Source organism: Streptopelia decaocto, assembly GCF_964273445.1.
Source record: "Streptopelia decaocto genome assembly, chromosome: 2".
In the NCBI taxonomy this organism is placed as follows: domain Eukaryota; kingdom Metazoa; phylum Chordata; class Aves; order Columbiformes; family Columbidae; genus Streptopelia; species Streptopelia decaocto.
This window is the reverse complement of record NC_138655.1, coordinates 94,163,707-94,190,547: the sequence shown is the minus strand read 5'-3', so window position 1 is coordinate 94,190,547 and position 26,841 is coordinate 94,163,707. Positions and strand designations below refer to the sequence as shown.

Sequence of the window (26,841 nt, the reverse complement as noted above, 5' to 3'; positions counted from 1 at the left end):
AACCTGGCCTGTGGAAAAGGTCTTTCTTCAACAACAGTGTTTCCAGAAGTTAAAAGAACAAGAACCAACGTCAAAGTGTTTCAAGTGTTTTCCTTTGTGACGTTTATAGCAAGTCTGAAGGGTCCTTGTTGTCTCTTTGGGCTAACTGAACAGAAACTTGCATGAAACCTGTGAAAGGGCAGATTCTGGCCTTGCTGATTGTCAGGAGGTGCTGGGATTCACAGTGGTATGTGTTTGAAGGCTACCACGAGTTCTCCCTGGGACAGAGGAGCATCAGAAAGCTGAGATTATACAGGCAGTAGTTCTACCCTGACAGTAGGCCAGACAGATCAGTCTGACCCTTGTGTCACAGGTACAGGGCTGGAACTGATAGAGATTACCCTGAGGCAATAAACTTACCGTATCTGGTTACATAGAATTGAGATAGACCTACTGTCAACATCTGACTAGCTGGAGCCAGGTGTGCATTAGTTAAAGTGGGTGGCAAAATAAGCTTCTAGATATTGTTATTATTATTGGTGTTTATTGAATGCTGTTGAGGTGATTGGCTATGTAAGCCATGTAGAAGATAGCCTCCATGCCCAGCTTCTACAGGCCAAAGCCTCGATACCCATACTGAATTGTCTAGCACAGACCTCTGCGCTTGCTGAGAGCCTCTTGGGGGCAAGGAGTTACATAAATATATTGGATAGCAGAAACTGTGTGTGAAAACACACAGATGTACAGTTTCACCTGAGGATAGGAGGCCTGGACATAGCATGGACAAGGCACACAGAGGGGACTTTAGGTTAAAATGATTATGCTATCTGGTTTTGATGGGTCATTGTGAAGTCTTCACAAATGGGATGTTGATGTATTCATTATAAAGCAGTGACACAAGAGCCATCTGAATCATAAAAAGTGTAAGGGAGTCCCAGATGTGAAGACTAGCATTGAAAAACGGCTGAAGATGTGACTGGAGGAGGCAAGTTCGTGGGCACAGAAGGAGTAGAGGGTACTGAGTGCAAGTGAGGAGTTGTGAAGAACCATGAAGGAGATGCTGAGAGGCTTTACAAGTGGCAGGTGACACCACTGACCGGTGTCAGGAGTCAGACAGGGCGTTTTGACAGGGGAAACAAGGTAGTCTAAAGTTGGGGGACAAAAATGCAGGAGTTACAGGTACTTTGGGAGAGATTGCTAGAATTCTGGAACGGCTGGATGGGAACTTTGGATGGATTTGGGAAACTGAAGATGTCGCTGCCATCTGGATATTGGAGATGATAGTGGAAAGATGTAGGTTGATTAAGAGGAAAAGAGGTGTTTTGATGCAGAAATGAGAGAAAGCATCGAATAACTTTGTGTTGGGCTCTTGGATAGCTCACATAATTGCACCTTTGGAAAGGCTGATAATATGAACACGTTTCTCAGAATGCCTCAAAGAAGCACTACTGTCTCCTTTTTTAAAGATGAGAAGTCAAAGCACAGAAATACTGAGTTCAGTTGCATGAGGTCACATATATTTTTGTGACACAGACAGGAACAGAATGTGCCTTTTGAATCCTATGCCAGCATCTTAAACACAACACTGCTGCTCCTTACAGCAGTGGTGAGAAGAGATAGAGGAGCAGGGAAGTAAAAGAAAGGAAAAATTGAGTGGAAAGGTCAACTGGGGACATATACTGGTTCCAAAATATATGTAACAGATCATACAGGCTTTTTTTTTTCATGTTTTCAGTAGCTGTGTGTGTGCATCTACTGTTGCAAATGCTCGCAGGCTCAGCTGGAGCACAGGTGAATGTTGATTCCAGGGTGAGCTGTGGTCCAGGCAAACTTACACTGCATCTGTCTGGAGGGCTGCTCAGGCTACAAATCCAAGCTGACTCCAGCTGAATTTGTGCAGAACCTATCTGGTTATCGGTAACTTGTATTATCAGGTGTACAAAAGACGTCTGAGGGACTCCATCCAGATCCAGCAGAAATGTGTGCGTGCTGCAAGATTGGGCTGGCGTCAGCACACATGTTCTGTAATCGCTTGAAAGAGAAGCCACTGAGAAGTGCTAGTGAGCAAAATCAACCCATATGCAGCGAAGGCCTCCCCAGCATCAGTGCATTGAAGTGTCATTGTGTAGAGAGAGGACAGGTCTATCACACTCTGGGTGAGCTGCGATGCTTGTATGCAACACACCCCATCCCATCCTGTATTATCTAGGGGGCTGTTGCCAGGTGTTCCTGGTCTCCTACAATCTAAAATAATGGCACGTTGTCTATCTGTACTTGAAAATGAAAGACTGCAGGTGGGTGTTGCAAATGTCACATGGAACATCATGCAGAAATGAAGAAAGACCATGCTAAAAAACAGAGCTTCCTGGTTGGATGTTAACTGGTAGAAAAGCAGTGGAACAGACTTGAAACTTTCAGACATCTTTGCAACACTGAAGCAGGGTGGAAAGTTCTGGAGAGCACTGGAAAAATATATCTAATGCGAGCTTGTCATTGCTGGAGCTGCAGGGCAGTAAGCATGTGTCATTCCAGTGTTTAGACGTGCTGTGTCTGCTGTGACATGGCTGCTCTCTTCTGGAAGAGCTTGATGAATTATGTTGTAGTTCGCAGAAGTTACTCAAGTTGGATGTGTTTCAATCCTGTAATCCAAACATACTTGCTTTCCTCCCAAAATACGCAATCAAAAGAAAAATAATAGACATTAAGTGCACAGGAACCAAATTCTGTGATTCTGAAGTGTACATTTCATGTGACTGTTTTGCATTAATAATTTGGAGGCTATGAGACCCATAACCAGAGACAAGACTAGAACTGGGAATCGGGAGGATAGTATTGACAAAGCAAAGAGTCCAGTGTGTCCTTTGGCAAGCCTGTGACTTATTCAAAGCCCCTCCTTGAAACCTTGATCGCAAATCCATCCCTCCTTCCTCATGTTTTCTTCTACCCATAAAGGGGACATAAACTAGGCTTCCCGGGGCACTTAGGTTTTGCAAAGGTGGAGCAAGATTGTGCCAGGCAACAACAGGAACTCCTCACCAGTAATTAAGAATGTCTTAAAGGAGGATGAGCGGTCCCTTTGTTTTTGGCAGGTTAATAGTAGTATCAGATGTGACTCAAACTGAGGCTTTAAAACTCAGCCACCTGAAACAAGAAAGCTCAGGAAAAATCTGCCAGGTAGCTGGCATGATAAGATGCCTGAATGGGTGCCTGGCTATAAATATTGCCTGTAATGTGCTCAGCAGTTTTGCACAAGCCTCATTTTTAATATTGCTTTACCACGGACATATTGTTCCTTTCAAACAACAACTGGGCAAAGGGAGGTGAGATCAGCAGAGCAGCTGGGTGCTCTGCTCCCAGGCGTCGCTGCTAGGTCTGCTCTTTGGCAAAGGGGTGGAGGGAGGGAACTGGCTTTTATAAATCAGTGCGCACTCCACAGTTGCCATGTATTCTGAGATTAAAATATTCCCAAATTCAGGTTTGTCTTTTCAACAGATGGCATAAGCTGAGCAGACTAGTTAATGATTTCACTTAGTCTTTGGATTTCAAGGCTATTGTTTGGATAGTGACAGAGATCGGAGCAAATCCTAATTCCAGACTTTACCTAGCCTGGGATCTCCCCAGAGTTCGGACATGTTCATAACAGGGTGTGGTTAGTTTGGGCTCATCTGCTTTCTGTGAAGTGAGGTTTATAGCCCTGTTTTTTTGCCAGTTCTGTGAAGAAGCTTAGCAGAGGGGAGGCCTGTTCTGACACATAAACACTGAAGAAGCAGAGAGTCTGAACAGGAAAGTGCTTTGTTTCAGGGATGGGTCACCACAGGCTCATAAAAGAGTAAAAGCCAAACTTTTCCAAGCAAGACGAGATATGCCAGAATATCACAGCAAAAGCTGCTGGTGGAGTAGTTCCAGCCCAGCTGGAAATATTGGAAATCAGAGTAGAAAATCAAGAGTGATTCCAAAAACCGTCTTCCTGATCTTAGTCCCAGTGGAACTGACTTCATGAATTGCAAAGACAAGGGAGATGGACAGACTGAACAGGTATTATTGAGTATTCAGTGTTGTTATTCAGTATCTGGAACATATTTAGGAGTTGTAGCTATGAGTTAGGCCTCCTTTGTGGTACACACTGAGTACCGCAGAACCCAGGGGTGATGGTCCTTAGCCCAGAGATTTTAAACAACAGGAACCAAATGCAGACCCATCCAGATCTCTTGGACAAGGGATCACGCAGACCTACACTGAATGCATGTGGCTGATGGCTTGTTTTATGTCAGTCTTGGGAGGAGTACATTATATTCATGAGTATGCCTTCCTTCAGGATACATTCCTACTCACAGCTTGTAGCCTAGAAAGGTCTTGAAGTAGTAGCTGTCTTCTCTGTACAGCACTGAGCTCAAAAGGTCTTAGCCCTGGGAATTACGGCTTATGAGTACCGCACTCACAATAGTAGTTAATAAGGAACTGTGCTCAGATACTGTATGAGTAAAGGGTTAAAACTGAATTTGAAAATAAAGCATGTGTGGTGGAGGGGAGTAATCTATATCTTTGTCATCACAACAGGAGAGGATTCTTTGCATTTTGAATACCAGAGAAATACAATTCAGCATGTGTCAGTTCTTCAGTAAAGCATTTATTGCAAGTTTGCTGCATGTATTACAGGAGGGGACTCTGTACGGAACTATTTACGGCTATTGGTTTTGGAGGCCACTGTGTTCTTGCATTGTCTTTCAGCCTCTTCTCCCTTCCCTGCCTCCTTACCTGTCACTTTGCTGATCACAGGAGCCGGTGCTGATTTTGTCATGCTTGGAGGAATGTTTGCGGGCCATGACCAGTGTGCTGGAGAGATTATAGAAAAGAATGGCAAGAAGGTGAAACTCTTCTATGGAATGAGCTCTGATACAGCCATGAAGAAGCATGCAGGAGGTGTTGCTGAATACAGGTATGAATTCCACACAGGCTCAGTTACAGTGAGCCAGCTATCCAGTAATTTCTGGAGCAGAATTGTGCAAAAGGCATCTGTTAGAAACAGGTCCATGCCTCTGTTCCCATTTAGGAAGCTGTTACCAACACTTACGACAGCAGAGTTGAGGGAGGGCTGACATCAAGGGGGAGACAAGGATAAGGAACTGGGGGTGACTATCAAGAGAGAGAGCAACCATGTTCACGTGGTTGGAGCCAGTGCAACATTATGTCACTGCAGCACCAGTGGTCTGGGAAGTTGTTAGGCACTGTTCTGACTTATGGGTCTCTCGGGATGTGCATGAGTTAAATACTGGAACGTGGCATACCAAACTGCAGTTTCTGGCTCTCTGCTTATCCAAGTTGGGTGTCCTGGTGGTTGGTGTATGGGTTCCTCCTGGTCCATATGTTCCCTTCTGTTTGCAAAAAGCGGATGCCTGGTCAACTGGCAAAGCTCAGCTGGGCTTTCCCCAGTAGGGAGTTCATTTAGAGCTGTAACACTAATGAGGGCAGTAGCCTCAAGAGTCCCGTGTTTATTGAGCAGTCTTCTTAGGCAGCAGAATCCTTCTGTACAGATTTCCCACCCCTTTTTGGGTAACAGAGCACCAGAGTAGCCCCAATTCATGCAGCATGTGAGAGCTTAGGTTTTAAGCTAAAATCTTCAGCAGGGGAGAAAGGAAGACAGGCCTTGCAAAGGAATCTCTTGTCCATTGCTATTTTACTCCAGAATGCACTGAGAATTTTGACTTTTTGACAAAAGAGATGACTCAAGAAAACCTCTTTCTCTTATTGGTGGCAGGTACCGTCACTGCCTGTAGCATGTATACTTTGTTAGAGAATGTTTCCTGTCTTACAGTATACACTGGTTTATTGAGGGGTCCCTTTTGATTCTTCTCCTCTTTTGAGGTAGCTTGAGACTCTGGTCCCATCTGATAAGCTGCTGTTTGTTTGGGTCTTGGAGCCAGTGATCTTACCTACTGTTCAGGCATTCAGGATTGATGGGTTTTCTTGCCCTTGTTCTGCTACAACTGCTCCAGCATGTGGGTTCAACCCAGTATGTCCAGCTGCTGCCGTGAGTAAGAGTTGCAGCACTGTGAAGGTGACAGTGCAGAATGTGAAGTGGAATGGAATCCACAAAACAAAATGCAACTCACACTTTGACACAGAGGCATGCTGATAGACAGAACCATGGCAATCCCATACATCATGCTAGATAGAAGGCATCTTTGATCCTGCCTCTTGTCCTTCACCCTGACATTGGCTCTTGTCGTGGTCTTTGAGATTTCTGAAGAGTTAAAATGTACCATAAAAATGTTCACTAGTTCACCTAGCACTTTACAAAGTGGTAAGACTTGTTGCTTTTGGCCTAAATTCCCCCAGGTATTTATTATGAGCACCTAGACTGCAATAATGCTGGAGACTAAGGAAGGCTAGTGGTAGATGTTGTGCAGGAGAGAAGCCTTTAGCTTTCCTGATCTGGCAGAAAACCTAGGCTCATTGAAAGAGAAGCCTATGTGAAAATGGGGAAACTGAGAGCTTGTGGACGCCACACTGTGCCTACTAGATAGTCTGTGCCTACTAGACACAGTCTGGTTCAATACTACTTTCTGAGGATGAGTTCTGAGGTAAAGAAAATCAGTTGGACATAGGGATGAGACATGATAGTAAAGAGTTTTTCAAGGACAAAAAAGCTTATGGTGAGTTTTGTCAAGATCTAACATTCTCACCTTCATGATGACTGAAGTCTTTTTGCATCTTTCTCAGCTCACTTGTAGAAAAGGATTGAGTGGTCACTTCCTCTCCTCCTTGTGTTGATGATACCCCTTGGCCATCATCTGCAGCACGAGTAGTCCTTCTTGTGACTCTCTTACAACCAGCAACTGATGCTGACATGGGCTCACCATCTCTTGATTTATTTCCAGAGTCTAAATGATTGTCACCAGCATTGGCATAATTACAGTGGCTGTTGTGGTTGCAGCAGCAGCAGTGGTGCACAGTGTGGGGGTGGTACAGTAGTTGCCTTGTTAGTCTTTGAGGCTGGATAAGCAACAATGTCTGCAGTCGGGGGGCAGTGACTTTGGCAGCTTTGCTCTGTGTGGGAGCTGGAGGTGCCTTGGCAGTTGCTGAGGCTGAAGAAGCAGCAGTCGGGGGGGCAGTGGCTACGGGCACTGTAGCCGTAGCTTTTGCTGCCTTGCTCTGTGTGGAGCCGCCAACTGTGCGTCTTGCTGAGGCTTCAGTAGATGCCACGTAAGTCTCAGGAGTAAAAAAAGACACAATCCTCTTTAACCTCATCTCTCTTATCACTAGTGCGAACTGATACACATTCAGCAAACCTGACAATACCAACAAAGCACGATCAAAGCTCCAGGGGTATTCAAAGCTCTCAAAAACATCTGTAATCTGTCCCAATGTAAAAGGAAAAGGTATTGTTAGTCAGCTTTTCTATAGATTGGCTCATCCAATTAGAAAACACGTAGGTGTATTTCTCTTTAATCTCTACTGGAGGTTTCTCTAGATACAACAATAACGTGTATAAATTCATTATCAGCTGGAGTATAATAAAATAAACCAGTGCCAAAACACACAGTAAAATTATCACCATTGTCCAGTTTCCAGATGTAATAAAATGCATGAACCTATTATTGAAATATGCCCAGCACACATAAGGTACTGCAGAACACACTGTGGAGAGTAACTGATACAATTTAGGCCACAGCATCTTTAAACCAATGTAATTCAATCTACTTTAATACTACTAGATAATGTCCAAAGCACACAGACCTGTATGTCAACCCTATGAGTTGGCACCGTGCCAAGAAAATTCAAAGTACATCACAGCAGTAAGAACACCAAAATCTCCAAATTTTACCCCTTTTTGTGCCAAATTTTAATGCTTTCGAGCCCCACGTTGGACGCCAATCAATCTGTCAGTGTTTACTGCAGGGTGACAATAAACCGTGGCAGATGCTTTCTCTTAACCGGGCCCCCCACCCACCCAGCCCTCCACACCAAGGAAAGGGAATAGGAGGAAAAGAGAAGAGAGAGACTTGCAAGTTGGAAAAAAAGTTTAAAAATGCTTTACTAATGGTACTAATAAAATAGAGAAAATAATGCAAAATATACAAAACAAATCTTGAGTTTCCTGGGGCAGCTCAGCCAGCTCCAGCAGCTGCAGGGCAGGCACTCAGAAGTCCTGGGCTGGACTCTGCAGCAAACCGGAACTGGATTCAGGGTCTGGAGCCAGGCCTCAGATCACAGAGACGGCAGGCAGGGTCCTCTTCAGGTGCCAGCCATAGTTGAAGAGAGCGAGACCCTTGGGACCTCCCACTTTTATGTATGACGTGGATGGAATGGAATACTCAAGTCAATTTTAGTCACCTGTTCTCTTCACCCCCTCCTTGCAAATATGCCCCTCTCACTTATGAGATGTGCATTTTTATCAGTGACCTTGCATACCATTTACGTTATCAGCTCCTGTCTGCAAACACATGCATTCAAATTCAGAAAACTGCAGTTACTTAGAAGAACTTAGCTGAAAGGAATATTCACTAAAAGAGAAACTGGTCTTGTTTTCAACAAAACCAGGACACCAGTAGATTGCTTAGGGAAGCAACCTGTGTGACTGGCTCCCCACCTGGCTGGCTTGCAAAGCTCTTTTGGCACTGTAGGCTGTGCTTTTGTTTTCAAGCACAAGTGCTTATTTGCAGAAGAAAGAGCTGCACAGGAATCTATCTGCATCTGAGACAAGCTTAAACAGTGCACCAGAAAGATGTGCTGCATACGTCTGAGCTTTGATTCCCTCTGGCTTCATATGCCAGTTCCCAGAAGCAGTGCACAGTTTTGGGACCTTTTTTGTCCCCCAGCGAAATCTGCTTGTCATCAAAACCTCTGAACAAATGGCCTGAGTAGATAGCACTGGTAGTTATCTCATAATTTAAAAGTGGCAACTGCCAGTGACATAGAGGTGCTGGCAACCTTTTATCTGTATTACAATAACTCACTGTCCCATGCTACCCTCTGCTTGTGTCAGCTGGAGCGATGGAAAGGCCTGATGCTAGTCAGGCAGGCGGTTAATGGCAGCTCCCTGACAGAACACAGAGCAGCACAAGCATGCTGCATGGATCTCTGTACAACATAGTCATTTAGGGCCTGGCCACCACAGAGCTAGTGAAAGTTGCAGAAAGGTTTGAGAAAGCTTGCTGTCCAGTGGGCCAAAGGACTAAGGCAGCTATTAAACTCTGCTCCACCTAGCTAGCTGTCTGTGTGATCTGGCAACAAAATTTTTAGCCAACAGGAGAATTAGTTGACACTGGTCCTCCTTAAAAATGAGCTATAGTACAAGTCTTATGTCTTGTAGGAATAAAGGATGTACAGAAAAGGTGCTGTATTTGGCTCAGTCTAGACGCTTTCAATTCCTTTTTGACAATGCTACACAAATTCTGCTTGTTTCATAGCTGTGTTTTTATTTGCATCCTGGTGTTAGAGTCCCCTGGGGATGAAGTTCTGAAACCTCAGCAACAAGGCAGTGGAAGCACCATCTGAAATTTTTAGTCCCTCTTGAGTTACTGCCGTTTTGTGCCACTAAAATGTAACGTGGAAGGAGCCCCAGTCTGCAGCTCGCTACAACAGCTCCAAGCGTTAAATCTGTGAGCCTTGGCTGTTAACTGTGAAGGAGCTGATTCTCATCTAGTTCATGTTGCACCACAACTCAGAGCTGACCATACCAGCCTTAGTCTTGGTCTTGCTTGGCCTGTCCCAGCACAAAGAGTGTCACTGTAGTGTAAAAATAGCAGCAGTTGGTTATGCAGCACTGTAAATGTGCTGGGCATTGAAGGGACAATTGGAAAGAGGGCAAGGCTTGGCTTTTAATTACTCTTGTAGGAAAAGCTACATGAAATTTAGTCACTCACTAGTTTAGCTTACAGCAAACTTGAACCAAAAGGATTCTAACTCAGCATTTTAAATGCTGCATGCCCCAAATGGGTCAAGTCAGTGAGGCTTCTCTATGTGCATTTTAAAAGCCCAGCTGTAAATCTGTATTGGTGACCCCAATAAGCTGTTTTGTCTTTGGAAGAGCCCGAGCACTCACAATGTTTTATTCAAACAGTGGGGAGCTCAGTGTGGTCAGCCCCCCGCAGAATCAGACTACTTGTCACTTAACTTCCTCTTCTCAAAATTACACATTTTGGCTGGAGACTCTGAGCCTCCAGCAAACAGTTGAATTAAAATTGACACGCTGTAGCCTAAAATTGAGGTGGCTGTAGCAGGGAATAAAGTCATGAGAGTAATTGTTTTTGTAATGAATATGTCAAGTTGATCCCATTTAATTTTGTATGAAATCTGTGTACCCAGTTTCATTACTTTTATGTCATTTATGTATTGGTTTATTTTTACCTCCTTCCATGAGGAACACAGATCAGAGCTGGGAATTTCTGAAAGGCAATTATTAAGCTGCTTTTATGGGAGAAAAGAAAGAAGGCAAGCAGGAACAGAGACCACAGGCAGTATTGTTCAGTTAGAGCCAATTTGCTTTTGTTAACCCTTCTGAGATTTCACAGGTTTTGTGTGAACACCACAGTTCTGCTGTGGTCACTCAGCAATTCACAGTTGCTACTGAGTTTTGGCACTTCATAGTAGCTGTAGGGTAGAATTTGGGCCACAGAGGCAGAATAGCACCAGCAGCTGGCTGCTACTTGCTGTCTTTTTCTGTATCCCAAATGATGGCCCGGAAGACCTGCCCCCAATTTCTGCCACTTCTTAAATGCTCCACTTCCATGGTTGCTTCAGGCCAGGGCAGCCTGACCCCTCTCTCCTGACCCACATTTGGTGGGCTCACAGAGCACAATCCCAGGGCTTCACCCCATCCACCCTACCAGGATTCCCACCCACTATGCACATCTCTCCATGCCAGCAGCAGGCTTGAGCTGACCCGGAGTTATGTGGCACACTGCAGATTGGACCCTGAGTGAAAAATCTAAAGCAAATAGTTCTTCCTTTCTGGTCACCATTCCCCGGCTAGTGAGAGACAGAGAGTCTTTGCTGGGAGGACGTGAGCACACCTTTCCCAGCTGTTGGGAGTCCCAGTTGTTCCATCTTCACCTTTCTTTTCTGAGAAAGGATTCATTTTGGGTCATAACTCCAGGAGAGATGTCAGAGCTGCAAATCCCTCAACAGTTTCTGCCGACTTGCTGATGCAGCCCTCTGCCAAATGTGCCAGCTTTTGTGACACCCCTTGTAATCCATGCACAGCCAGCACACAGGCATTTGTTACTGGCAAAACAGTCTTGACATGGGGTTTTTTTGCTTAGTTTCCTTTATTGCAAACTCACACAAACTTCAGATCACTGGATAATTAAACGCATAAGCAAACACCTTTCTTCCCCCTCTTCCAGACTCCACTTAAGCCAGACACCTCTCTTCGCCCCTCCATCTCTCAACTACCCTTTTACCACAGGTCCCACTCTGTCCCAGTTCCTCCAGTGAGGAAGGGGGTGGCACAAGACATTGTGGTCACATGTGTAGTGGTTTCTGTCTGCCACCCTTTCTTACTGTGCCTGCTCATCATGGGTCACCCCTGCTTTGGCATGGATCACCCAGAGACTACTACTACTGTCCCTTTGGGAGTGCATACCTTTGGCATGGAGCACCTCCTTTTGGGAATGCATCTCCAGCTGCATGTCTCTTCAAGTGTGTCTCCTCTCCCAGTGGCTGCTGCTATTTCTTAAATACACTTGAGCAGAGGTGTTATGTGCTTCCCCGACTGGCTGAAGTCTTGGTGGTTCACACCGTTATCAGAGCCAGGTGGAACTGTCTCTGTGACTGTCATGAAGCAGATCACGGCCTACTCCAACACAGGTCATGCCGGCAACCAAACTCTACCATATATGCCCAACACAGCACCCATATGTGTAACCATTGGGTGCTTATATGTAAATTAACTGGGTGCCCATGCATTAACAAGTTGGGCACACGTGTGTACTAACAAGTTGCTTGGGCATAAGTTATGTGGGCATGAACTAATTGCATGCTTAGGCAACAATTAACTGGGCACTCATGCATGGATTTGTTCAGTGCTTATGCATGACTTTATTTGGGAGTCACACAAGAATGCAGTAAGCCCAGCAATTTATGGCCTGTATGGCACTCCTCACCTCTGCAAAGCACATATCTTTGAATGTTAATCCATTGTGAACCCTTTCAACATCCTCACAATCTTAATGTACATAAGTTATAAACTCCACTCTTCCTGCCTTTGGACCAGACAGTAGGGATTCATCCTGCGACAGTACACTTACTGAAGTGTCAGTCCTCCAGTGTGGGCACCACGTTACAGGGGTTAACATTACAGCTTAGTTACATACTTATCACAGACCCCACCCCTGGACCAGACTACATCTTTGGTGCCCTGTGCTGGACCCTCTCCAGCAGTTCCCTGTTCTTCTTGAACTGAGGGGCCCAGAACTGGACACAGTATTTCAGATGCGGTCTCACCAGGCCAGAGTAGAGGGAGAGGAGGAGAACCTCTCTCGACCTACTAACCACCCCCCTTGTAATACACCCCAGGGTGCCATTGACCTTCTTGGCCACAAGGGCACAGTGCTGGCTCATGGCCATCCTGCTGTCCACCAGGACCCCCATGTCCATTTCCCTTACACTGCTCTCCAACAGGTCATTCCCCAACTTATACTGGAGCCTGGGGTTGTTCCTGCCCAGATGCAAGACTCTACACTTTCCCTTGTTTCCCTTGTAAGAGTTTCATTAAATTTTTCCCCGCTCAACTCTCCAGCCTGTCCAGGTCTCGCTGGATGGCAGCACAGCCTTCTGGTGTGTCAGCCACTCCTCCCAGCTTGGTGTCATCAGCAAACTTGCTGACAGTGCACTGTCACAGTTGCTTAACTCACAGCTCTGTTATTTCTGTCCCACTTCCATCCTATACTACTCCTTTTCCATCTGGAACATCTTTTATTCCCAATGTGTAGGGTGGGAGCATGGAGAATTTTCAGCCCTTTTTGACGCTTTTTTTCAAGGATGAACTTAAAACTGAACTCTCAGCATTTTCTGTGGAGTTAATCTCACACCTCTCTTCCAGCATGCTTCCCCTGGTATGGTATATATAGGTCACTCCTTGATCAGCAGGACATCACACCAGCTTAGATGATACCAGAAGAGCAGTAGCAGCTGTCTAGCTCTCAGAGCTTTGGGGCTGTGTCATTAGTGTTCACCACTTCTGTAGGTTTTGGTCTCCAAAGCCAAAAGTGGCATCCCACAAACTCCAGCTTCCTAACACCACCACAGCCACTACAGGGACATCTCCCAGGGGCAGTGGCTGTAAGTGTTCCACATTTCTGTAATTCTTCTCTGAAAAAAGGACCTCCAAGTGTTTGTACTTTTGGGAGCAATGATGTTCCCATCTCTGGAGGTCTGTTGAACCACTGTAACTGGGGCTGCTTATGTTTGCAATCAGCTCTCTGATATCAAAACACTGTAACTTAAGCCCCACATGCTGCTTGTGCACGAATTAATGGGGCACTCACTCAAGTTTGAACAGATGAGGCATTCATGCATAAATTAATTGGACACTTATGCATGAACTGAATGGGCAGTCATGCACGAATGCAGTAAACCCTGCTTTTCTTGCCCAATACAGCATGCAGAACTCTTCAGACAGCAGGATCTGGTAGATAAAATTTGCACTGGATTCCCCAATTCCCAGATGTGTGATGTCTCTCAGTCTCACAGGAAGGTTCCCAGAGGCCAAGCAGAACCTCCCAACTTTGAGTGGAGGAGGTGGGCATGGCCGAAAACCAAGCTGCAGAATGGTAGTTTCATTACTTTTGTGTTGTTTTGTGGACCAGGCCTTCTCTTCTGATGGCACTGGAGCTGAAAATAAAAGCATGTGAACTCCCAGCAGCACAGGCCATGCAGCACACCAGTGAACCCTGTGCAGTCTGTGAGGGCAGTGGAACATACATTTTCCATTGGCTGCTTATTACAGCGTTTCTTTAAGAGTTTCAAGAAAAGAGTCAGTTACTCATCAGATGTAGGAAGATTAATCATGGTTCCTTTTTCACATGGCATATTATCACTTCTCCTTTATTGTGTCCCCAGGGCTTTGACCTCACATTTAAACTAACAAGATGAAATATAGCCAGGCTCACACTGAAGTACCTCCACATAGCCACTGTTGCTGTTGTTAATTATTTGCCTCCAAACAGGCACGCCCGTTCTTTCTTGCCCTATTCCCTAGACAACTCGTTTAAGGGAAAAGTAAATAAAGCCACATTTACAACAATGACAGATCCCTGCCGTGATTTCTGCCTCTGTTTTGTAGGGGAGAAGGAGAGCAACTCCCTCCCCCCGCCCCAAACCTACCTCTCCAAAGAAGCCAGCATGCCGGGCAGAACAAGCTTGCTGTAAAGCCTCCTCGATGATCCTTGTGTATCTCTTCCAGTTCAGGACATACCATGATTCTGTGAGATCTGCTGGTGACTGGGGAGCTCAGCTGCAGGAATTGCTGAGCATGAGGCTGGAAAAAGCTGAAGGGGAAGGAGTGAAAGTTATTTGCCTGCGTTCTTCCATCATTTAGCTCTTCAGATGTGCTTTTGGGAACAGTGAAATCTGTGCTGGCATGTGCCTGTACTTGACAGTATTGACAGCACTGTTGTTTTTTCTGGTCTTTTTGTCTGGCTCTGAACTGTGGTAGCTCCCCTATAGCTGCAGGAGACAGCTTTGCAGCAGGTTTCCGTAACAGGTTTCCCACTCCATCTCTGTGGGCTCTGGAGAATCAGAGGTAGGAGACAGTGTCTGGTCAGTGACATGGGACAGAGCCCGGGGGCTGTGAAGCCTCTGTAGAGCTGTGCTGAGGGGTGCCTGCTGAGAACCACCTCCAATATTTCTGCCAGTTGCCTGAGCCTGGCCATTCCTTATACTTCAAACCTTGCAGTTCTCGAGGTCAAATTAACCTTTGGATAAACGGGAAGCTTGGCTAGGAAGGAAGGAAGGAAGGGAGGGAGGAAGGGAGGGAGGGAGGGAGGGAGGGAGGGAGGGAGGAAGGGAGGAAGGGAGGAAGGGAGGAAGGGAGGAAGGGAGGAAGGGAGGAAGGGAGGAAGGAAGGAAGGAAGGAAGGAAGGAAGGAAGGAAGGAAGGAAGGAAGGAAGGAAGGAAGGAAGGAAGGAAGGAAGGAAGGAAGGAAGGAAGGGGCAGATCCATACATACACTCATGGGCTTTTGGGGCATCTACAAGATTTGTCTGCCACTAGTTCCCAGTATTGGTGGTGACTGGAGCTGAAGCATAGTGCTTGAGAGCACCAAGAAGCAACAGGGAAACAAGCAGTAAAGCTGGGGCAATGTTTGTAAACTGCAGCATGCAGAGTATTAAGCTCCACATTGCTCCAGTAAACGCACTATATGTTTTGCCTCTGGACACAAATGCAGTAACCAATCTCTTCTCCAGGGCTTCAGAGGGCAAAACTGTGGAGGTACCATACAGAGGAGATGTGGAACTCACCATCCTGGACATCCTCGGCGGGCTGCGCTCCACCTGCACCTACGTGGGAGCTGCCAAACTCAAGGAACTGAGCAGGAGAACAACGTTTATCAGGGTCACCCAGCAGCACAGCCAGGTCTTCTCTTAGCCCAGGTCTGGGGGGAACTGGAGAGAGAGGGGCGGAGGAGAGGAGTAGGAAGGGCTGCTGTTGTGTTTTGTCTTCTCCTCCATGTTCTGTTAGTGGCAAACTCTCCTCTCTCTCAGGATGGCAGCGTCATAGCCATTGGAGGGGCTATGGCTTGGATTTGGAAGGGGAAGGCTTTGCTATTAACCCAGTGCCATTGGTTCAAAATGCAATAGCCTCATCTTTTGTTGTTGTGCCTATTTTATTTTTCGATCAACATTTCTTCACCCGTTTTTTTCTCCCTCTGATAAATAGCTGCTGAAACATCAATTAACAAGGAATTGGTTTATACAGACATGGCTGTTATGCCTGCACACATCACACACATTCCCTTTTTAAAGACTGACTTGTCAGCTACCACAGTTTTTGGTGGTGCACCCTCCTGAAATTGCAGGCTGAAAAAGATTCAAGGAATTGCGTGGTGAAATCAAAAATCAAATTCTGTTCATTTTTGTTCTGGCAAAAGCATAGATGTTTGTGGCATCGCTGCCAGCCTGCAGGGTGCCAGAGGTGGATAGTGGATGAGGCCTGCTTACTGGTGACTTCTTACTGTGAGGATAAAAATGCCAGATCTTTTTCACTCTCAGTTCACAGGGCTGGTTCTGCCATTCTTACTTCAGTCTCCCTATTCAATGTTTTTTGCCTCTTCAGAGAAGGTGGCATTGAATGTAGCCAACTTGTGCTGTCCCCCTTGTCCCCATCCGTGGAGATCATTCAGGAGACAAAAGCTCAGAGCTTGCCTGCTTTTTCGTGCATGCAGTTATTGAATTACTTGGGTTCCTGCCTTTACCTGCTCTCTGTGAACAGATTTTTAAGACATTGAAACTCAACAACAGTAATCCACCAAGGGGAGGCTTCTCTGCAGCCCTGCCTGTTCCCTAGCCTGTTCATACGCATTTAACAAAGACATAAAAATGCTGCGACATGCATTGTCTGTGGCCAGGTGACTGAGGCCAGAGGCATCAAATTTACTTTTGGTTATTTGGTACCACTCTTCTGCGGTCTTTGACACCATGAAAAGCAATACAGAGCTTTTGGCAGAATAGCCTGATTGCAAGACACTGGTAGGCTGAGATGGAGTTAAAGCATTTGCTCTAAAGGCAGTAATGAATGTTTAAGACTCTGGGTAACACTTTAATAAAGTGTAATGGCCCGCTAATTAATAGATAAATCACAAAGAAATTTCTTTGGAAATACACATTGCATCCACATGAATACCACACTAGCTCGTTATAAATGATGTAAAAGTGAGCACCAATGAATTAATAATGCCTGGCCACTTACTTTAAAGTGCTGCTGAGATTGTAATACAGCAGATGTTACTTCAGTACTTCAGAGCTTTACTTTCCTCTCCCGTAGATACCTGTGGAAAGAGGCAGGCTTCCTTTGAAAAGCAAAAGAGTGACCTGTAGGAAGAGAAATAGCAAAGAAACTCTAGAATTAAATTTGTATGCTGGACTGCTCAAAAAGCCATGCACAAGGAGTGGTACAACTGACCATGCTGAGGAGCAAATCTAGGCCACAGGCTGATCCCCGCTGATTTTGAAGTATGTTGTGCACATTAGAAAAAGCACAGAACGTCTTCCCAATAGCCTGGTATTCTAAATGTCTTCCATTTAACATATAGGAAATAATTCTTAATGGTGGTATGACCCCTTCCTCTCCTTTGGAGGTGAATAATGGCCTTAATGTGAGCACAGGTGATGCTTGTGCTGGCTTTAAGGACCATTTGTGCTGTGCGCATACCATAAAGTGACCTGAACGTAGAAGAGAAGCAGGCCCTAAGAGCAAAAGATTGGATCTCTATTCCCTCCAGCCTGAAAGCATCATGTTAAGAAGTTGCCAGGCTCCTTTATCACAAACCCCAATGTGGGCCACACCCTGCTCTTACCTGCACTAAGCCCAGAGTATTAGTAACGGGTAGTATTACTACTCTGCATTGGTACAGCTGTAGGAGGTCGCTGTTCCTTTATCTATGTGAAGTAAAGGGTTAGGGTACAAAGGCAAATGAACACCTTGGTCAGGAGTGGGGTTAGACCGTCACATTGCAGGCCTGACCAGAGCTGTCTCTCCACACTCGTGCCTTCACACGTGGGAAGTGCAGCAGTCTGCTGGTCTCACGCCTACTCTCGCTAGTGCTTTTCTACTTTTTTTTTAGCTACATTTCTAAACAGAATGTAAGAATGCATATACATATGTAAAAATATATATATTTGTAAACATTTTTTTAAAAAAAGATCATACGCACACTGAACAGAGCAGCTTCATGACATGTCTCTGGAATAGTTTCTTTTCTGAAGGGCAGGCGCTGGGGACAAGGGGGGTGGCCTCCCCAGGCAGGTTGCACCCTTATACAGCCAGCCTGGCCTGGGGCCACTCTTAGGCACACACTTTCCTTCCCCTTGCACACTTACCTCTGACTGACTGGTGATTCATAGCAATGGATGGGGATAAGCTAATCTTATTTTGTCCCCCCAAATTCTCCAGGCTGTGAATGACATTAATGCTAAAAATAATTACTGATAAAGCTTTGAATTAAGGTAGTTGGTTTTTCTAAATGGCAGCTCTTACCATCATCTGGATAAGCAGCATGTTTTCTTCTCCTGCCTCCAAAGCAAATGGGAGAGAGAAATCAGCTGCATCTCACCTGTCTCACGTTATATGCCAGTTTTGTTCAGGGATAACCCCCAACTAAGTCAGCGCTCACCATTTACACTGCACATGTCCAGCTCTCAGACAGGATGGAAAATGGAAAAACAAACAAAAAAAAAAGAAGAGCTGGAGCCCTCGTTTAACACCCAGTCCTGTGCTCTAGTAGTTGCTCTAATCTTCACTTAGCCCCAGGTGCTGAGCCCTGCTCAAGTCCACTGCCACTCTTGCAAGGAACTGGGGGCAGAGAGGGGGCAGAGGGCACGCTATGCTTGCCAGGATGGTCCCAGCAAAAACCACGACTACTGATAAATGCCACGTGCCATTTGTAGATCTACCTCACTTCATTTAACCAGGTTCTTTGTTACTTGGTGTCCTTCTGTGGGAAGTGTCATTCGTAAAAGCGTAGTGTTGGGTGATTGTGCATGAACTGGTCTTCTTTAATCCTGCCACCCCAACCCCCGCCTGTCTAGAGGAACACTGTGAATGTGACAATCTGCGCCACAGGCTGAGCTCATGCCTGCTTCTCCCAGCCAGGCAACTGTTGAGCACTCAAGAGCAATGTTGAGGTTCGGCCCACTGGCTCTGCAGTGTACCAAAACCCAACAAGCAGGGTGCTGAAAAGGGCAATGTTACATTATCAAAGCAATACCTGCTGAGTGAGTCCGTCTCTGGCTTCTTGAAACATAAGGACTTGTAAAACACCCACCCTCATTCTGGAGTCCCCTTGCTGCAGCACCTTGTGCAGGGTGGGCTGGCTGGTCCCTGTACCCGTGCAGCCTGACTTACCTGAACGCTCCTTGGGGAGGGAGTGCTTGGCACGGCAGCGGCCGCGCTCACGCCCAAGTGACTGCGTGGAGCACACCTGTAGACCTCCTCATGGGCGTAAGCCCAGCCTGTTTAAGGAGTGGGCCTTTAGCCAGCATCCTGCAGGCTGCCACACAAGCCAGGCACGTCTCTTTGCTCTGAAAGAAACAAGTACATGAATCCAGCGAGTGCAGGCCTCCTCCTCTGCTCATTAGCACAGCTGCCTCACCCCCATCAGCCATGGGGCAGGGGCTTTGGCCGTGCTCTTCTGTGCAGCTTTGTACTCACCTTAGGGCATTGCAGGGGACGGAGGTGTGTGTGAATGTAGGATGAGCTCACCCTGTAAATGTGAAGAGTTGTCAGCAGGGGCAGGAAGAGTCTCTGCTTACCTGTGGAGGAGCTTTTCCCATATGAAGTGTGCCTGTGTGCGCTTTTCAGCTAGTCAACAGAGTGGGAGAAAGGATGGGGGTGAGCAAGAAACACAGCAGCAATTAGCCAAGCCCCACCGTGCTGGGACAGGGGGCTGGTGTTCTCCAGTCACAGACACATTGAGTTTTCCGAACCAAGCACTCCCTAGGTAATACCTGTTGAGCTCCACTGTCTTGAACAGACTTGTTGCTACAGCTTTTGGCCAGTGTACATACAGCATCTGTCCATCACCGCCTCCCACCTCTCCACCCTGGGGGGCTGTTGCTTTCTAGTTGCTAGTATCTGTTTTATACCAAAAGTTCTTTGTTGGAGCCAGGAGGGCCTCTGCAACCAGTGCCAGGTTTGGCCTTGCTTGTATACAATAAACCCCAAAAGCCAAGGCCCGAGAAGAGCAGAGTGCTCTCTGCAGCAGCCAGAGCCAGCAGGCAGGAGAGGGCCGAGCACTCCCCTGTGGGCTGCCCAGGGGCAGAGGGGCCGCAGCACATCTGGGTTAGATGCTGGCACAGCTCTGCACCCCTAAACACAGCACGGACCTTCCCCTGCTGCCTTTGCTTTGCTTGCGGTCGTGCAGCTGTTAAAGTGAGCCCTCCCCAGCATTTACTTGACACAGTGTTTACTGGTTGGAGTTTTCATACATAAATAAATAATTCAGAGTCCAAAACTCCTTGGTGTTGCCTGCGATATCTGTCAAGCGCTTCTGTGTAATCGGCCAAAAAAGAGCCGATGAGTGTTTGATGTTTTCTGGCCCTGCTCGGCCCTGCCGAGGTGGCAACCTCGGTGTGTGCGCAGCGCCTCTGGTGCACGTGGCACCATCATTTAAAGTGTTTGAAAGTTGTACATGGAAAGTTTTGTTATGCAATAAAGAGCTTAACTCTGGAAGTTTGCAGAGGGTTTTATGGCCCTGGATGGGTATGCGTGCATTTCCACATTGTGACAAATAAAGGCAAACGCTCTACAATGCACTGCTGGTGGGGGAGCGGGGGGGAATTCAATTGGACAAATTACTTCCCTAGGAAAGCTCTCACACAGTTATAACTCATAACGACAAAACACACATTTGCAATTGGCACTGTTATTTTATTAGTACGAGTATACTGAAACAATAAACTTGTACTGGTATACAGACAATTTCTTTAAAACAATTTTGTTCAAATTTTGAATCAAACATTGTTTTATTATAATAATGAAATAATTTCTACCTAGAAAACCTGCAAGCACCATCAAAGAAAGGGACCATAAAATTCAATAAACAGACGCGAGTGTATCCTACAAATAGACACACCACCATTAGAAAATAGAATATGAATTCTTCCATTTTTTTTAATATTTGTTTTAAAAAAGCTAGTGCAAGTACAATATTTTACACTGGAATTACAGAGAGTATGCACGCATATGGAAAAAAGTTCTCCTGTCACAATAAAAGCTCTTAACTATGTCTGTATGCACTTAAAATCTTCTCCTCTTTTCAATAAGGTGCAAAACGTTATTCCCTCCCTATTTCTCCTTTGTACTGGCCATGTCAGCTCAATTTCTCCCCAACACAAAGCTGCGATATCCCTTTTACTGGGCCTACACTAAGGAACTACACTGGAAGTGTGATTTGCAACAACCAGACCATTTAAGAAAAACAAAAAAAACCAAAAAAAAAAAACCAACAACAAAAAAATAAGAAAAAAAAAACTTTAAAAAACTACTGCTGTAGAATGGCTAAACCTTCACCCGGCACGGCCGCGCGCCAAGCGCTGCCGCTGGCTGCTGGGAGCGGTGACATAGCTAGTACAAAATGATTTTCAGTAGCTCACCCAAACTGAAAAAGGTTGGGAAATCCTCCCCCACTCCCCCCCCCTCCCCGCCCCGTTTTGTAACACTGTGAAAAGAACAGTGTTCCACAAGTTAATATATTATCCAAAAAAAAAAAAAACAAACAAAAAAAGCAAATACATACATTAGTGAGTTTCAACATTAGCTGACTGTTGTGAAGAGTTGCATCTATGCCTTAACAGATGAGTGACTTCGCCACGAGGCCAGCCCGACGGCCAGGCAGAAGACACAGACCGAGCCCCCCGCAGCTGCCCCAGGCCCATTTTGCCCTTGGCTACCCAGACCCCAACGCGACTGCCTCGGCCAGGAGCGCTGCACAGCACGTTCAAAGGGTGAATACACGGGTCCTGGACTTTTTAAAGCAAACGCCAGGGTAGGATGGCTGTGAGGGGGCAGAGTGGGGCTGCCCGGGGAGCCTGGTGGTCCCACACCAGCTCCGTGCCGGTCGAGGATCTGGGCCCTGAAGTTTCTGCTCGTCAGCAATCCCGTAGTACAGCCATGGTGGCTTCAACAACTGACTGACTAACGCTCGCCGTGAACAACACTTCCAATGCATACCTACTGCGTGGTCAAGGGAAAGGGCACAGGAGCTTTGACCGCTCAAAATAGAAGCGAACAAAAAAGAAACTATCTTGGATGAAGCCTCCATAAAATCCTCAGTGGAAGACTTGAGTCCTTTCAGCTAACAAGAAAAAAAAAACCTACAGAAACCTTAGAGACTGCTATTGTATAAATACTACCTGTTGGCTGAATGCACTTCATTTGTAACACAACTGGGGCTGGTTTTCTGAGCGCCCAGGGTGGTCACTTGGACAGGGTGAGTATTTTCTGTCCCCTGTGCTTGCAGGAGCCAAAGCTTGGGTTACCTCTGGGGAGGGGGACGGGTGCAGCCTGAAACTTCACACCCTCCGCCCTGCCACTGGCTCCCAGCTGCCCAGCTCAATCTTTGGACTGGAAAAGGACCCTCTCCTCAGAAACTGCTTCAGGATCCTCTCCTTTTGGCTTCTGAAAAAACATTGGTCTCATCATCTGTCAAGACCATCACTGGAAACATGCTCTGTGTGACTGACTGCTCCCCGGCAGCTCCAAAAGCGGAGTCTGGGAGAGAGGGGGCAGTGATGGGGCTCAGAAGGCCGGGTCGCCCGGGGTATCGCTCTGCTGCTAGCGCTGGGCTAGGATCCCTTGTTAGAAGCACTTCTTGCTCAGGGTTATACTCTTTGGGTTTCGTCTGCAACAGGAAGTGCTGAAAAAACATGGAACAGCATCCCGGAGGGAGGAGAAAAAACGGGACCGAAAGGCTTCAGCAGGAACCAAGCAGGTTGCGCTCAACAGCCAAGGGCACGGCCAAGGCCTCCCTCAAAACCAGCCTTGCCCCGTGGGCTGCCAGGGGCCCCCCTGGCGCAGGCAGGAGAGACTTAAAGCCAAAACGCAGCTGGAGAGCAAGACTCTGGTTTTGCACAGTAGCAAAGGGACCCATGTAATACGAACAGAAAATTAAGCACAGTTGTTCTTTAAGAGCCTTTTAAGTAATAATTCTTCCTGGCCAAGGCCAATACAAATCAGATCATCTAGACATGACATTTTCTATATACAAAAAACATGTAACTTTTCAACCTTTCTCTTCTTTTGTATTTAAAAACTTTTTTTTTTTTTTTTACAAACAAGGTATGAAACTCACTGTTCAAACAGAGCCATCTCTTTTTCAAACACTGAATTAATCATTCCAACATTCATTTTTCTTTTGTGCAATTTTTTAAAACATTACCTGTACTCCTCAATGTGAGTGCTTCAAAAAAAGTTTCTATTTTTAATAAGCTTCTCAAATTAGGTTTACATCAAAAAATATTCCCACAAGGTATAGTGCTACAAGAAAAGATCCTATCAGTAAAGGTAACACATCTGAAGCGAGGTCGTCTATGTAAAAGAAATTGAACTCTGGAGTAGAGGTGTGCAACGCGTTTGGAATTTCCCTATTGACACAAAGCAAGGCTGTCCTCAGGACAGGGATCAAGTAGACATGTAGGCATAGGTGTAAAAAAAAAATCCACACACATTTATTTGTGTGCAAACAGACACTCCCGTCTGCATGTGCACGTATGCGTATCTGCATCAACAAATTCTCATTTTGCCATGTATTTTAGGACTGGGGGGGTGGGAGGGTTGGATAAACCGGAGGAAAGGAGATTACTGCCTGCACTCTGCTGGTGCGCTCATCCCCCTTGCTTTTCACATCAGCACCAGCCAGAGCCCAGAGCAGGCTCTGCTGTCACCTGTGATGATGGGGAGGGAAGAAATGGAAATTATTTGTCTTGAGTGCATGTCCCATTTTGCCGTTTGTTGAGTTCCTGGGACAGCAGAAGTGTTCCAACGGGCCAGATCCCCACCACCCGCCTGGGGCTTTCGCCCTGGTGAACCTGGACATCACCCAAGATTTTTCCAGCCGCCTGGTTAAGGTCAGGATGTGGCCCCGACTGAACCGAGCTGTGATTTCACAAAGATCTATGCATGTGCTTCTCAGTGAGCTCCTGAGCAGCCTTCGCCAGCCAGCTCGGCCCTCCCGCAAGCACATGCGTAAGGTTTTGCAGAACTGGGTTCCAGACACGCAGAGCACTGTGCCAAGAGACCCCCCCCACCCCGTCTTTGAAATAACACTATTAGTGTTTAAAAATACTGAGGATTCGCTCTCCTTGATACAGGATTTTTTTTTAGCAGTTGCAAGTATTAACAGAATTTCACCGTTTCCATTTTCCTACGACACACTTTAAAGTAAAATAAATCTCTGAATTTTCACGATAACCAACAGCTACAGTTTGCGCTGAGCATGCTGCTTTTGTATTGCCATCTAAATGAGATCTACAAAGTTTAAACCACAAGATGCAGGAAATCCAAACTTGTCTGTAACATTGTACATCCCTACTCCGGAGCAGTAAAAGTGCTGCTTCTGGTCACATCAGTGTACCACACATATGCCAGCCCCATCCCTGAGTAAAAGGTGTGAAAGGTTTCTAAATGTTCCTTGATTTAAGGGAAATGAGAGTAGTGATGTCACTTCCCCACGCCGAGAAAATGACGGGAACGACAGGTCAAATGAAGCGACAGCGGCACGAAGGAATTAAAGGAATAAAAAGAAAAAGGAACGCGTGTGTCCCCCCCCTCCTCCCGAGGTCTGCGTTTTTGAGGGAAAGCGAGCCCAAGGGCAACGCACTAAATGGTAAAATAGGTCAACTGCGACTCCGATTTGGGTCTTGACCAGAGGACTTGAGGTAAGTGACATCAAAATCAAATTCCCCGTGATGTGGCCCAGACGAACTGAAACAATGCCTAAGTTAAACACTATAAGGAACAGTCACTTTATATATATAGATATATAGATAGATTAGATAGATAGATAGCTTTTTTTTTTTTAGAAATCCCTATAAAGAGGTTCTTGTTTTATTTTTCTTCGCCCTGACTAATTTCTTGGTGATTGTATGCATTTCGTTGTAAACTAAACAGGCCTGCTGAAAAGAAAGAAGAAAAAAAAAGACAAAAAGAAAAACTATTGTCAGTTACTATTGCCAAGTGGACGCCGCGCAGCAGCAGCAGCAGCGTCTAAACCTCCTCGTTCAGCGTGGCCTCAGCATCTCCGTGCCCGCCAGTGGCATTTTTGCCTGTGCCCAGGGACTGATGGTGCTTCCCGGGCGGGGGACTCGCTCCAAGGGATGCTCAGTGCCGGGGGGAGAGGCAAAGCATCCCCCTTTTGCAAAGGACTTGGTCCCAGGGGGGGATCTTTCTCTCCTCGGGGGGGAGTCAGGTCTTGTCTGTGTGCTGCCCTCCGCCTGGTCGGCACACAGATATTAATACATCTTTTTTTGCTTTTTTTCTTCCTGGATCTTTCTTAACATCAGATACACAAAGGGTTGGTGTTTCCCGGGGCAAGGGATGCTTCACCCTTAACACATTTTTTTTTTGGGGGGGGGTAGGAGGACAGGCAGCTACTAATAGTGAAAAAAAGAACTAAAAAAGAAGAAGGAACAAAGAAAAAAACTATTAGAAAAAACAAACAACAAAACAAAGCGAGGGGAAATCAGAAGTGGGTATGAGATCTAGCGAACACCGCGCGGGTGAGTCTAAGTTGGCACGTAAAGTATTGCACATCCTACAAAAGCCAAAGCACGGAAAGGGACAATTGTTTGCAAAGAACCAGTTATTTCAGAATTCCCCGGTCTGAAATACAAGCACAGAACTTATACATTCCTATTGCTCCAAATGTATTTTTTTATTATTATTATTATTTTTTTAGTGTTAGTTGAATAGATCCAGTCAGTTTAATAGCTGCTGCTTCCTTATTAACCACAAATGTGTATGCGTATGGTTTCACTTGAGATTTTTTTTTCGAGTATGCATGAAGTACAGAAATAGTGGTACGACTGTGAACTAAAATCTGTAATTCTTTCTATTCCTTTACCATCAAAGCTTAAAAACAAAACAGGAAACAAAACGAAACAATAAATTGCAAGTGCCCTGAGCAGAGTATATGGAAGATTAAGCAACTTCTCTGAGCAGAAATATTAACAGATAAGCACTAACTAAGCAGTGTGACTGTGAGAAGAAACCCACTCAGCTATTTGGTAGCCTGCCGAGAGGTTAATAAAATTCAAGGAAATTCAAGAATAGTTTCAAGCTATTTTAAATGTATTTCAACTTTTTGGTGCACCCCAGAATATGGTATAAAAACAATTAGTTCTGGTGTGAGCTAATTTCAAGTAACAGAGTCAAAGCTGGGGTTCGGGGTTAACATTTCTTCTCTTAAATAAAAGGACTGTATTTCAGGGGAGAGGGAAAACAAGATTTTAAATAACTTTTGTTTACTTTAGGTCGCTGCATTTCTAACGACGGGACTTTTATATTTCCTTTTCTCCCCATCTGTACAGCTTCTCCAGAGCTTCCCCAAGGATGTCGAGCTCGCCCACCCAAGCCAGGCCCAAGCGCCATCCCCGGGGCTGGGCATCCCGCCAAAGGGATCTTTCCAGGGGCAGCAACAAGACTCCAGCGCTCGGCCCCGCGGTGCTTCATCCCCGCACCTCCCCGGGGCTCCCGCAGGAGGGGGGTGCACAGCACCCCAAAGGATCCGGCCCCAACCTGGGGAAAAGGAAAGACTGAACGGCGTGAATCCCTCCCTCCCCGCCACCCCCCCATCCCCATCCTACTTGGTTTGTACCAAACTCTTGAGATCTCGCCTTTCCAATGGAAAACCATGCAATTAAAATAACAAATAATAATAACAATAAAATAACAATAGGTTTGTTTTCAAAACAAACAAACACCTTGCTTACATATAGAAATGTTTCTTGTGGAAAACTCTCTCAGCAAGTCTGAAGAAAAATTCTCAGAGCTGTCCCGGTAGGACCTGGTTCTGTGTGGTAGATATGGTAGAAAGACCAAAAATGAACTCTGAAAGGAACGTAACCCTATGAAATGGCCTAGAGCATAGGCAGGTTAGTGAGTAATTGCTACATTTGTTTATGCTCTTTCAGACCCCCCCAACCCA

The 26,841-nt window shown here is 45.9% G+C and overlaps 1 protein-coding gene across 1 annotated transcript in view; it reads left to right on the top strand.

Moving 5' to 3' along the window:
- GMPR (guanosine monophosphate reductase) overlaps nucleotides 1–20,369 on the top strand; it is a 47,311-nt gene extending 26,942 nt beyond the window's left edge. Inside the window, exons 8-9 of the mRNA XM_082043866.1 lie at nucleotides 4,756–4,915; nucleotides 15,389–20,369. Coding sequence (XP_081899992.1) covers nucleotides 4,756–4,915; nucleotides 15,389–15,569 — 341 coding nt within the window. The 3' untranslated portion in view covers nucleotides 15,570–20,369. The remainder of the gene's footprint in view (nucleotides 1–4,755; nucleotides 4,916–15,388) is intronic.
- The last annotated feature ends 6,472 nt before the right edge of the window (nucleotides 20,370–26,841 follow it).